We start from the raw sequence: 13,873 nt of genomic DNA, 5'->3' as shown, positions 1-13,873 counted from the left end.
TTCCTGAAATCCTCAGTACTCAGAAGGCTAAGATCTGTGTATCGCACTCAACTCAGACCGAGAGGCTCTTATCTCCAATGAATTCACAAAAAGCCAGAAGTAGCGCTGTGGCTCAAGCAGTAGAGAAATAGCTTTGAACCAAAAAAGCTCAGGGGAAACACAAAGTCCAATGAGTTCAAGCCCAGGACTGGAAAAAAAAAAAGAAAAAAGAAAAAGAAAAGGGAAGATCAGTAGTAAGTCTCAGAACCTAGCCATCAGATGGCAAAGGAACAGCTAACTTGAGTGTATCCCACTCCTGCTCTTCACAAACACACCCAATGCATGCACGTATTCCGTTCAAGCTACAGCAGGAACTGTCAACATTGGAAGACATCTATTCACAACTATTTTAGAAAAAAAAACCATGAGAAAGGAATGCACCCATATACTAAGGTATTAACAATGGATATTCTTAAACAATAGAAATGGAGGTTATTAGCCGGGCTCATGCTTGTAATCCTAGTTACTCACGAGGCTGAGATCTGAGGACCGCAGTTCAAAGCCAGCCCAAGCACTAAAGATCGAGAGACTCTTATCTGCAATCAACCACTAGAAAATGGGAAGTGAGGTTGAGGCTCAAGAGGTAGGGCAGTAGCCTTGAGCTGAAAAGCTCAGGGACAACGCCCAGGCCCAGAGTTCAAGGCCCACAACCCACCAAAAAAGAAGAAAAAGAAACGTAGGTTACTTTTTCTACATTTTTTTGTAAATTCTGAGTTTTCTTTAAAGAGCATGTAGTGCTTTGACATAAATGATGGATATTCTTACCCAACATAAAATAAGGTAAATGTATGTCTAATATCTGGGATGTCTAGTCTCTACCACCCTGTGTGGGCAAACTGTAAACTTGTCCTCAAATACATGATCCTTTCCATTTATTTTTCACAGCTCTTATTACTTTGGGAACAATCTCTAGAAGGGCATTCAGCTATTCATATAAAAACAATTCCTTCTGATACCTTAATTTAGTCATTTGCCTTACAAAAGAGGGATGGTTATTCAAATATACCCATCAATTACATTTTACCCCTCATTTCAGCAATGGCTCCCGGGATTTTTAGCAGTTCTGAAAGAGAATAATAAGCCCATTTCCTGATAAAGAGAAATGGTTCTTCCTTGACTGTTTCCTGTCATAAGGGAAACTTGGGATAAAGTACACACACACACACACACACACACACACACACATACACACACACACACACACACACACACACACACACACACACACACACATTTCCTACATTCTACTTCTCTTTATTCCTGTTAAGACATCTGGCCTCAAAAATATGCCAATGCCACTATTTATTGCCAAAGAGATGAGACTAGAATTCATTCCTGGTAAGGTCAACCAGGACTGATATTTCCCCTTAAAATTGTGTAGTCATGAAAAACCAGAGTTACAGCAGTTCTATCCCTAAACCACTAGATGTCAGGGAAGTACAACAGTTTCCCCAATATTCAACTAAGACTCATTCCAAAATCTATTCTAAGCTATTGAAAGCAACATGTATATGCCTTCAGTTCAGTGTTCTCTACTTCACAGAGCGCCAATATATTCACTTACACTCTTGCTTCCTGACACATTAAGGAAATCCTATAAATTTTATCTTCCATTGCATATCTAATAAAATACAATTTATTTCGTACATCACTCTTTCATAAACAATATTGTGCTGCTAATTTGAAAACCACTGATGGAGAACAAAGTCATTTTTTTTATTGGTTATGGGACTTGAATTCTGAGCCTGGACACTGTCCCTGAGCTCTTCAGCTCAAGGCTAGCACTCTACCCCTGAGCCACAGCATCACCTCTAGTTTTCTGGTGGTTAACTGGAGTCTCACGGACTTCCATGCCAGGGCTGGCTTTGAACTGCAATCCTCAGATCTCAGCCTCCTGAGTAGCTAGGATTATAGGTGTGAGCCTCTGCGCCCAGCTAGTCTCTCATTTTTAAAATTCTAAAAACAGCTCTTCCTTGGGTCTTTTCATTTTGGATCCTGTACAGATTCTAATCCGTTCTAACAGTAACTAACACCTGCCCCTAAGGGAAGGCTATGTCTGTGCCTTCTCCTCATAATACAATGCTACACAGACGGAGATGCCTGAGTTCCAGTTGGGTATCCCTGAGGTCCGGAGGTCCCACCTCACACCTACCAGGCAACTGAGCGAAGAGACCTTGGTAGCCAGTGTCAGGCTAGATGAGAACACCCCAGAAGGTCACAGCCTGGCCTTGCTGTATCAATGAGCGCAACCAGCTAGCCAATCAGCATCTGAGAAAAGCCAGCAAGTCAGAGGCACTGGAAAATGACAGGAAGCACCTGGCACAGTGGGAATATGGAAAGAATTCCCACAGGAGAGGTGGGGAAATAAGAAGTGAGATTCTTGAAGGTAATTTCCAGAATGGTGTAGCATATTGGCAGCTTCCAGAGGAAAAGTTCAAAATCAAATAAAACTGCCTATGTGCTCCAAAGTGTAAACCAGCGGCCCCTACCGTGACTGAAAGGAGCTCTTCTGTCAGCTTACAGAGCGGGGTGGCATGGGGAACCTTGGCCCCATAGCTAGTCTGCGGGTTTGAGGCTACTGAGCTCAGGGGAGAGGAGGGCAGAAAGGACGTCAGCATTGAAAAGTTGTGCTCGTCTTGAGAATGGCTTAAAGTGGAGTGTGATTTTGGCGTAGAGGGTTTTGCTCATTAGCTTCTCCCTCCGTGACGTCAAGCCTCCATCTCTCAGCAGAGGTAGGTAGTAGTAAAAAGCAGTCACACGTGTATAGAAAACCTGGCTCACGGCAAGGTGCAAGTGCAAAAGTAACGTCCTGAGCCACAGTCCTGTGGGGGTTTGGTTTGGTTTGGTTGAAGGAGTATGTTCCCAGCAGTGATTGCAGGGTGTTATCCATCAGAGTGGCATCCACTTCCAATGATCATGGGAATGGTGGGGTCTGGGATGGGCCAGCCTTCTCCAGGAAGAAGCCAACAGGCTGCTCAGAAGCCCCAGGAGACTACTCTGCCCCAGCCACAAAGGAGGTAGCCCAGCAGCTGATGGACCTGCAAGCCATGCTGAGAAAGGCCCATCCTGTGTCCCTGCACAATGGAATCCTGGCAGTCCGCTTCACTAGATAGAGCCCTAGGGAACAGAATTTTTAAAGACATACCCAACATCAACTCATAAAATCCCCTGGCTGACTTTGCTAGCAAATGAAACCCAGTGCATGAAGGAAAATAAGCAGAGAAGCCACTCTGCCTTGCCGTCATGTGATCTTGACTGGTGACTTCTTGTGGGCACACAGGAGAGACACATAGGGAACACCGATGAAGGCCCATTTCTCACTGGGCCAGAACTTGATCACTGGGCCTTGCTCAGGGATCTCTGAGGCAGCATCAAAGTAGGCAAAGCACACACAGCCCAGGTACGCAGCTAGGCAGATGAGGATGTGCCTGCAAAAGAGATGGTGGTGAGATCACACACAGGCAACAGACTCCTGGAGGCCTGCCTGCTCCCTCCCTCTGAGCTAGCACACACTCCCCCATGTAATTAGGAACAAGACCCCTAACGATTAGCATGGGATGAAGGAGGTCCAAACAAAAGGGTGTTCAATCTTGAGCAATTGCACTCCATCTTAGAATATTCAGACAGCCAGGAGCAGTGGCTCACACCAGTAATCCTAGCTACTCAGGGGGCTGAGGATGTCAGCTCAAAGCCAGCCTGGACACTAAGACCATGAGACTCTTATCTCCAGCTAATCACTAGAAAAAGTGGCGCTGTGGTTCCAGGGGTAGGGCAGTAGCCTTGAGCTGAAGAGCTCGGGGACAACACCTGGAGTTCAAGCCCCACGAATGACCAAATAAAAGAATATTCAGGGCCGGGAGTTTGGCCTAGTGGCTAAAGTGCTTGCCTAGCATGCATGAAGACCTGGGTTCGATTCCTCGGTACCACATACATAGCAAAAAGCCGGAAGTGGTGCTGAGGCTCAAGTGGTAGAGCTCTAGCCTTGAGAAAGTCCAAGGACAGTGCTCAGGCCCTGAGCTCAAGCTCAGGACTGGCAAAAAAAAAAAAAAAAAAAGAATATTCAAAGACATTCCCAGATGATAACATGATAACTAGAATGACTTTAGATACCACCTCCTCACCTAGATAATTGGGTGTACATAAAAAGAAACCCTTCAGACAGATTAAGCTGATATTACAGAACACACAGAATTTTATAACTGAATCCTTTCCTTTTATGTTTATTTTTACTGGCCCTGTAAAAAGTTTTAGTATTATCAAGCAAAGGACCATGTAGCATATAAAGCCTTTTTTATTCCCTATTCTGGTTTTAAATTTAATTCAAGATGAATTTAATTAATTCAAGATAAATTTAACTTGAGGTTTAAGATATGCTTTGGTATGAGTGGCCTTTTGTAGAACAATACACATTCAGCCTAGTTGATCTATAATCCTAGTGGGTCACGAGTTTGAGATTTGATGACCAGAGTTCAAAGTCAGCCCAAGCAGGAAAATCCAGGAGACTCCATCTTCAATTAATCAGCAAAAAGCCAGGCTGGAGGAATGTGGCTCAAATGGTAGAGTGAAGTAAAAAGGCTAGGTGAAAGCTTGAGGCGCTGACGACAAGCCTTAATACTGATGTACACACACACACACACACACACACACACACACACACACACACCCCTGACAGATAGTCCAGGACAGCCAGGCACTGATGGGTTATGCCTGTAATCCTAGCTGAGATCTGAGGCTTTGGGTTAGAAGCCAGCTGGGCAGGGAAGCCCATGAGGCTTTATCTCCAATTAACCCCTAAATGCTGGAAGTGGCTCGAGTGGCAGAGCACTACCCTTGAGCAAAAAGCTAAGCTAAGGAAAGCACCCAGGTCCTGACTTTAAGCCCCAGTATCAACACACACACACACACACACACACACACACACACACACACACACACAGAGTTCTTCATTACAAAGAATACTAAAAAAAACTCACCATTCCCTAAACTGTCTGGAAGGTGATTTTAGGGCAATTGGCAGAGACAAGACATGTCCTCCTGTTGGTAATTACATGGCACAAACTGGTGTTAACTACATGGGGGCTCAATGCATTATTCTGCATTTTGGGGAAATGTCGCAAATTTGTATAACAAATGTCACACAGTTATGGAGGCTATAATGACTGTCTGCTATGTGAGATACATGATGTACTGGTTATAACTGTGTAAAAATAGAAACATAATAGAGACGATGAAGGAAATTAGAAGGCACATTTCCAAAGAGGAAATACACATAGCCAATTTCCATTTGAAAAGATGCCAAAACAATATTATTTTTAATATATGAAAGTAAATATAATACTTTGTATTCAGTTAGCAAAGATTTAAAAGAGCTAATAATACCCTATGTAAGTGAAAGACATTCTCTTGCAGACTTTTGTAAAAAGTGAAGTTAAATCTAAGAAAATCTAGGCAATAGCTCTTAAAACTGAAAACCCCAACTTGTGATGCTTTGTTTTGTCTTGTCTTATATGTACTGATCTGCAAGACCCTGAACTTGTGTGAATATATACAAGTTGAATTGTGTACATGTACAACTTGTATAAACATATACAAACTCAGGTTCATTTGTGCAATGAAATTAAAGCCAAGCTAGGCACTGATGGCTCATGCCTATAATCCTAGCTACTAAGGAGGCTGAGATCTGAGGATCACAGTTTGAAACCAGCCTAGGCAAGAAAGTCCATAAGACTCTTACTTCCAATTAAGCACCCAAAAAACCAGGAATGGATCTGTGGCCAAGTGGTGGAGTAGTAAATTTGAGTAAATAAAAAACTCAGGGCTTGAAATATGGAAATGTCATGAAGATATTTTTACTTTATACCTATGAACATAAATATTTCTTAACTCAAAAAAAAAAAAAAAAAAGCTCAGGGGGCCAGGAATTTGACCTAGTGGTACAGTGCATGCCTAGCATGCGTGAAGACCCAGGTTTAATTCCTCAATATCACATGCATAGAAAAACATGGAAGGGGTGCCATGGCTCAAGTGGTAGAGCTCTAGTCTTGAGAAAGCCCAAGGACAGTGCTCAGGCCCAGAGTTCAAGCCCCAGGACTGGCAAAAAAAAAAAAAACAAAACACTCAGGGACAGTGCCAAGATCTGAGTTCAAACCCCAGGATTGGCAAGAAGAAAAGAGGAAGGCTAGGTGCTGTGGCTGACACCTGTAATCCTAGCTACTCTGGAGGCTGAGATATGAGAATCAGGGCGTAAAGCCAGCCTGGACACAAAAGGACCTGAGACTCTTATCTCCAACTAACCTCTAGAAAAAGGGAAGTGGGGCTTGGCTCAAGGGTAAGGTGGTAGCCTTGAGCAGAAGAGCTCAGGGACAGCACCCATGCCTAGTTCAAGCCCCATGACCCACAAAAAGGAGGAGGAGAAGGAGAAGGAAAAATTAAAACCAAGTCTTTCAAAATGAGGTTCTGGGCTGCTGTGTGTGTGTGTGTGTATGTGGGTGTGTGTGTGTGTGTGTGTGTGTGTGTGTGTGTGTGTGTGTGTAGGGGGGAGCAGGAGTCAGGTTTGAACTCAGGGTCTTGCACCTTGTAAGCATGCACTCTATCACTGAAACCACACTCACAGCTCTCAAGCTGGGTACCTTAAAGAGACCTCAGGATGAAAGTTAAGCTTCTGAATCTGGTTTGAACAAAGCTTTCAGGTCTTCAGTACCAAATGGCCCCAGGATTCTCTCTATCTTCCAGGGCTCCTCATCCCCCTTTTGCAGGCAGTAAGAGGAAGCATATCTAGGAAGAAATCTACTTTCCTTCCCTCCTCAGAATTCTGGATATAGATTCTGCATGTTGTGTAACCTACTTTTTTTCCCCTTGAATTTATAAGTGGATCTTGAGTTTCCCAAAACACAGATGCTCCAGTTCCTTAGTTCTGAACTCCAAGGTTGTTTTTATATAGATAGATGACTGATCATGAGCAATTCATTTTAGTTCTATTACCCTGTTAGTGGTAAAAAGAACAGACAACACTGCCCTGCGTGACTAGTGAGGCCTGAGCTTTCACTGGGCAACTCAAGCTCTGAGAACCACCACCTGACCCAGCTCCCTGCCCCCTCCCATGAAGCCAGAGCTCAGGTGACAGATTCAGCTTTCAGGCTCCTTTGTGCTTTAATTATAGAGCCAGAGGTGAGAGAGTACAGCCCAGAAGCATAACAATTCAGTCTTTTTGTTCAACCTAAACCTGCAGCCCAGCATCCATTCTGCCTTCCACAATACTTTCTGTTGATTCTGAAATGTCAGACAAGAGAGGTGTGAGGGGAGTGGCTGGCTAGGGATCTGGGCCTGGCCATGCCTCCCAAGTCCCCCAAATAAAGCACCCCTGGCTCACCAGCAAGTCTGCCACCACCCCTCACCCTCCACCCTACCCCCAACCCCGTGCAGGGCCTTACCACACGCAGTGCAGGTAGGGAAAGTGGAAGGATGATAAGAGTTCACAGAAGGCTCGGTCACTGATCCAGCAGCACAGGGCAAGCATCCACCAGAGGCCTGAGAAAAGGCCCAGCTTAAACACACGGACGTTGTCACATCTGTACAGGCGAGGTAGAGTGACTCAATGTCATTCTGGGTTCCAGGTTCCTGTGCACCTTACTGGCCACCTTGTCCATTTCCTCCACCCCAGCCCTTAGCACTGGAGTTCCTCACAACACACAGTCCCGCACAGGCTCATGGTTATCAACACAACATGCACACGCAAGGCTCACAGGGCCCTACTTCCCCTCCAGACTTACTATAATTACTCTGTGTGTGTGTGTGTGTGTGTGTGTGTGTGTGTGTGTGTGTGGGTATTAGGGCTTGAACTCATGGCTTCTCCCTCTTACTTGGCATTTTTTGCTCCACTCGTATTTTAGCTCTACTTTTGGCTTTTTTTGTGTGTGTGTGTGCCAGTCCTGGGCTTGAACTCGGGGCCTGAGCACTGTCCTTGGGCTTTCTCAAGGCTAGAACTCCACCACTTGAGCTACAGCACCACTTCCACTCTTTTCTGTGTATGTAATAGCGAGGAATCGAACCCAGGTCTTTGTGCAAGCTAAGCAAGTACTCTACCACTAGGCTAAACTCCCAGCCCTCCTTCTGGCTTTTTGCTGGTAAATTAAAACTAAGAGTCTTCTGGACCTTTCTGCCTGGGCTGGCTTGGAACCTCACTGCTCAGATCTCAGCCTGAGTAGCTAGAATTACAGGCCTGAACCACTGGCACCTTGGTTGCAAACGAGGTTCTTGAACTGTACCAATCTAAATCTAAATCTCCCATGTCCGCAGCAAGCTCTCCCTACCTCAAACCTACTGTTACAGCCCTCTATTCAGTCCCTAAGCCCTCCCTTAGACGGAATCCCTCTGCCCAGCTGGGTCAGAGCTGTCATCTCCTTGGTGGCCCTCAGCTCCCATGGTTCCAGTGGTTCTTAGTACTCTGCTCCCAGAGCCTCCAGCATCTTCCCCTTCAGCCAGAGGACAAGTCACAGTACTCACCGAGTCACGGGGCCTCCAGGACATCGTCCCTCTCCTTGGTGACCCTCCCTCTAGCCTCCCGTTCTCCCTGTAGCAGTTACAACCCCTCCCATCTGCTCCACTGCACCATCTCTTTGTGCAGTCAGTGTGCCCTACTGACTTATGTACAGTTCATGGCCACATTCCAGGCATTGGAACAGCACCAGACACTGGCAAAACTCAGCTCTTAGAGAATGAAGGCATGGCTGCCATACACAACTGGACACAAGGTTCTGAAACAGATCCTCCGGGGATTTGTCAAAGGCTGTTTGCTTTCTTTGTTCATGGGAAGGAAGAGGAGGAATGTACAGAGATAACCCGTGGCTGAAGGCTCTTCTACACCCTTCTCTTTACCCCAGTGGCTCACTCCAGGGTCAGTCAAGGTCCCTTAGCAGCCTAGAGTCCAAGACATGTGTAACTGAGAAAAAGCTTCATTTCTATGTGTTGAACCCATGGGGAGATGTCAAAGGCCTAAAGTGCTAATATCTTTCCCAGCTACCAGATAGAAGCATAAGTAAAAGCTGCAATCAAAGTAGGGTAAGACAGCAGGTTCAGAAAGAACTGCTTTTAAAAATATACCAAAACACCCTCTTGACATAGTGCTCGAGTATTCTTTGAAAACTGTAAGTTAAGAATACAGGCCCATAAGCGGGGTCCAATGGCTCACACCTGTAATCCTAGCTACTCAGGAGGCTGAGATCTGAGGATTGCAGTTCAAAGTCAGTCAGGGCACTACAGTTCATGAGACTCCTATCTCCAGTTAACCACCAGAAAACCAGAAGTGGTGCGGTGGTTCCAGGGTAGGGTGGTAGCCTAGAGCTGAAGAGCTCAGGACAACACCCAAGCCCAGAGTCCAGGCCCCAAAAGTGACCAAAAAATAAAAATAAAAAAATAAAAAATACAGGCCCATAGCATGAAGAAACTCCTGTGAATCAACTTCCTACCACTGTGACAAAACAACTTAAATCTGGGTGATGATGATTCTGTAATCTCAGCTGCTTGGAAGAAAGAGAATGGGAGGCTCACAGTTCAAGGCCAACCCAAGCATATATATATGAGACCTCTTCCCAATTATTAGCTAAGTATGGTGGCATGTACCTGTAATCCCAAATGCAAAAGGAAGCCTAAAATAGGGGACCTCAGATCAGGCTTAGCTCCCAACAGGAAGTAAGATCTTATCTCAAAAGTAACTAATGTGAGCTAGGCACTTATGGCTCAGTCTTAGCTACTCAGGAGGCTGAGATTTGAGGGCTACAGCTCGAAGACAGTCTGGTTGAAGACAGCTCGTGAAACTCTCATCTCCAAATAACCACCAGAAGACTAGAAGTGGAGCTGTGGCTCAGAGTGGTAGAGCACTAGTCTTGAAGCAAAATAAGCTCGGGGACAGGGCTCAGACTCTGAGTCCAAACCCAATGAAATAATTAATAATTAATAATAATAATAATAATCACAGAAAAACCAGATGAAGAATGGGTGCCAGTGATTCACACCTATCATGTTAGCTCCTCATTAGGTTGAGACATGAAGAATCAAGATTTGAAGCCAGTCTGGACAGAAGTCAACCAGACGCTTCTCCAGTTAGCATAGTTGGCCCTCTACCACTTTACTGGTTAACAAAAAGCTAGACTGGAACTGTGGCTCAAGTGGCAGAGTGCCAGATAGAGTGAAAAGGCAAAGCATAACTTGAGGTCCTGAGTCCAAAATCCCAGTACGGCTGGAAGGGGAGGAGTGTGGATGAAAAGGAAGAATAATGCATTTTGCTTCGGTTTTTGAGGTTTCAGGCCACGGCCACATGACTCACTTCCTCTGGACTGATGGCAAGGTAGTATGTGATGCAGGGATCATGAAGGATACCTAGATAAGGATACCTGACTCGTAACAGCCGGGAATTAAAGAGACAGGATCCGCTGGGATCCCATTCTCCTTCCAGGGCATGCTCTCATCTGACCCCTCTCCTTCCACAAGACCCCTCATGGGACCCCTCTCCCAACAGTGACATAAGCTGAAAACCAAACTTTCAGCATTTGAGACATTTAATATAAGACTAACCCAGGCACTGGTGACTCACACCTGTAATTCTAGCAACTCAGGCAGAAGGCTAAGATCTGAGGATCACATACATAAAAAAAAGCCGAAAGTGGTGCGGAGGCTCAAGTGGTAGAGCACTAGCCTTGAGAAAGTGCAAGGACAGTGCTCAGGTCAAGCCTAGGACTGGCAAAAAAAAAAAGATGAAATAAAGAGGGTAAAGGGGTATCAATATATGAGAAGTAATGCACCTACTACCTGATCAATGTAACTGTAACCCCTCTATACATTATCCCAACAATAAAAAAGAATAAATATCAATGAATAAACAGATAATCAGTATGATATAGAAAGTTCTATGAACTTTTTTCCCCCAGTCCTTGAACTCAGGGCCTAGGCACTGTCCCTGAGTTTCTTTTGCTCCAGGCTAGCACTCTACCACATGAGCCACAGCACTCCTTCTGGATTTTTCTGGGTATGTGGTACTGAGGAATTGAACCCAGTGCATCATGTGTGCTAGGCTAGCACTCTATCACTTAGCCACATTCCCAGCCTCTATGAACTTGTGATGCAATGCAATCTACAAGTTTGGGTTGAAGAATTCAAGGCCACAGAGAGCAATGTGCATGGAAGCATCCACCACAGAGCAATGCCAGGCCAGAATAAGCACAACAAGCACCAGGGGCCGAAGAAGCCAATGCACTGGATTGGAATAGGGCACTTCCAGAGGGCTTCTGCCTCTTGGAGCTCATCCAAAGCAGGGCTGGGATAGCTGTTAGCCTGATTTGTACTCATTTTTAAAATATCAATGTAAGGGTGGGATTTTTTATGTAGAACAAAAATAATATATGCAATAGGATCCTATTTTTAAGATAGAAATATCTGGCAAAAATGTTCACTATTTCTTTTTTAACAATAACATTATATTCTTGGGGTTTTTCTTAAAATTAAAACAACGCTTGTTAGAAAAAAATACATTTTAAAATAATGTTAACAATGTATGTGAATTAATGCACCTTTTATCTGGCAAATATCATGTAACCCTTTTATTAATTACAATAAAAAATTAAAAAATAAATAAAATAATGTTAAATGTAACCGAGTTTCTCAGCAATAGCACCCAACAACACAAATTTCAGTACATGTCACATCATGATTCCATATTGGAATACACTTTTATGTCCTCATAGTGTAAGAGAAGGTTCAGGAAAGACCATGAAACTACCACACACAAGCTTTTGGAAAGAGGGCTGAGGAGAAAGAGATCATATGGTCTTCAAAGACAGGTGGATAACAGAGAATCACCTGGGTGGGTTCTGAAAGGTCTTTTTTTAATTCATGGCTTGCTTGCTTGCTTGCTTGCTTTCCTTCTTTTTTAGTGTGTCATAGGGCTTGAACTGGCCTGCGCACTGTCCCTGAGCTCTTCAGCTCAAGGCTACCACCCTACCCTTGAGCCAAGCCCCACTTCCTGTTTTCTAGAGGTTAATTGGAGATGAGTCTCAGGTCCTTTTGTGTCCAGGCTGGCTTTGAACCTTGATCCTCAGATCTCAGCCTCCTGAGTAGCTAGGATTACAGGCATGAGCCACCATGCCTGGCTAATTCATGGCTTTCTTAAGATACATTGCAATTTTTCACTTAAAATGTACAGCTCAGCACATTATAGTACATTTAAAACATTTATGCAACCATCACCAACAAAGAATTTTCACAATTTAATTTTTCCAATCTTCCAAGGCTTTCCAAGAAGAAATCCTTGGGGCCAGGAGTTTGGCCTAGTGGTAGAGTGCTTGCCTAGCAGGCATGAGGACCCGGGTTCGATTCCTCAGTACCACATACATAGAAAAAAGCCAGAAATGGTACTGAGGCTCAAGTGGTAGAGCTCTAGCCTTGAGAAAGTCCAAGGACAGTGCTCAGGCCCTGAGCTCAAGCCCACGACTGGCAAAAAAAAAAAAAAAGAAGAAGAAATCCTTGACTTGTTTCGGGGTGTTTCTGGTTGTTGTTTGTTTGTTTTGAAAGTCTTTACCTTTTAGCAGTCATTCCTGTTCCCTTCCCCATTATCTCCACACATGCCTATGTCACCCCTAATCTTACCTCAACCCCCAGACAAACAAGTTGTTGAGGGTTTTTTAATCCAGGACTCCCAGGCCACCATGATAGACCTGCCAACTCAAAGTCACTACGTGGAAGGCCTCATATCTGTCCTTGCAATGCATTTCCTGAGTGAGTCCCAGAGTCTCCCTAAGAACTATGGGTAGTGTCATATAGAATGAATAAACAAGGGAGCAAGCACAGCTCCGGGCTGGGATAAATGCTCTAACAAGCAGTACAATAGAAGATGAAGTAGGAAGTTGCTCTTTATCTCTTATCTATTTGCCTATCTCATTATTGGTTGCGTTAGGGAACAAATCTAGGGCCTCACACCCATGCTAAGCTTTATCACTGAGATATAGTGGCAGCCAAAAGTTGCTTTAAAAAAAAAATAAGGGCTGGGAGTTTGGCCTAGTGGTAGAGTGCTTGCCTAGCATGCATGAAGACCCTTGTACAACATACACAGAAAAAGCCAGAAGTGGTGCTGTGGCTCAAGTAGTAGAGCTATAACCTTGAGAAAGTCCAAAGACAGTGCCCAGGCCCTGAGTTCAAGCCCCAGGACTGGCAAAAAAAAAATCAAGATCATTAAAGAGAATAAGAATTGAAGCTTTCACTATTGATTCAATTACTTGCTTTTTATACTCATGCACTACTGCCAAGGCGTCTCTTGTATGATCAACTTCAGTCTGTTTCTAAACAGTCTTCATAGCTCTGTTCATGGCTGCAGGGCAGCAAGCTCAAAGATGTCGTCAGCCTCCTCTGACCTTCCTGCTGAGGAGCCAAGAAATCCAGGGCAAACGAAACAAAACTAAAAGCATTTAGAAATAAAATGTGTGTCTCCTCATTAAATAAGGAAGAGAATTAATTCTAGCTGACTTATCACATTACACAGAGCAACTATACCACAAAGGAGATCAAGACTTCAATTAAGATAGTTTCTAGGCCAGGTGGCTCATGCCTGTAATCCTAGCTACTCAGGAGGCTGAGATCTGAGGATCAAGGTTCAAAGCCAGCCTGGGCACAAAAGGATTTGAGACTCTTACCTCCAATTAACCTCTAGAAAAAGGGAAGTGGGGCTTGGCTGAAGAGCTCAGGGACAGTGACCAGGCCCAGGGGTAGGGTGGTAACCTTGAGCTGAAAAGCTCAGAGACACTACCCAGGCCAAGTTCAAGCCCCCTACTCCCCGCCCTCCCCCCCCCCC

General features: G+C 44.6%; 1 protein-coding gene across 1 annotated transcript in view; it reads right to left on the bottom strand.

Annotated features, from left to right (window-relative positions):
• Nucleotides 1-1,879: 1,879 nt before the first annotated feature.
• Nucleotides 1,880-13,873, bottom strand: part of Acer2 (alkaline ceramidase 2) — a 35,878-nt gene continuing 23,884 nt past the window's right edge. The window contains exons 5-6 of the mRNA XM_090330045.1: nucleotides 7,470-7,607; nucleotides 1,880-3,467 (exon numbers count right to left, since the gene is read on the bottom strand). Of these exons, the coding sequence (XP_090186171.1) occupies nucleotides 3,281-3,467; nucleotides 7,470-7,607 (325 nt within the window). The 3' untranslated portion in view covers nucleotides 1,880-3,280. The remainder of the gene's footprint in view (nucleotides 3,468-7,469; nucleotides 7,608-13,873) is intronic.

The sequence above is a fragment of the Megascapheus bottae genome, chromosome 3, assembly GCF_031878675.1.
Source record: "Megascapheus bottae isolate mThoBot1 chromosome 3, mThoBot2.hap1, whole genome shotgun sequence".
Lineage (NCBI taxonomy): Eukaryota > Metazoa > Chordata > Mammalia > Rodentia > Geomyidae > Megascapheus > Megascapheus bottae.
The sequence above is the reverse complement of the archived record's forward strand: the minus strand, read 5'-3'. Positions and strand labels throughout refer to the sequence as shown.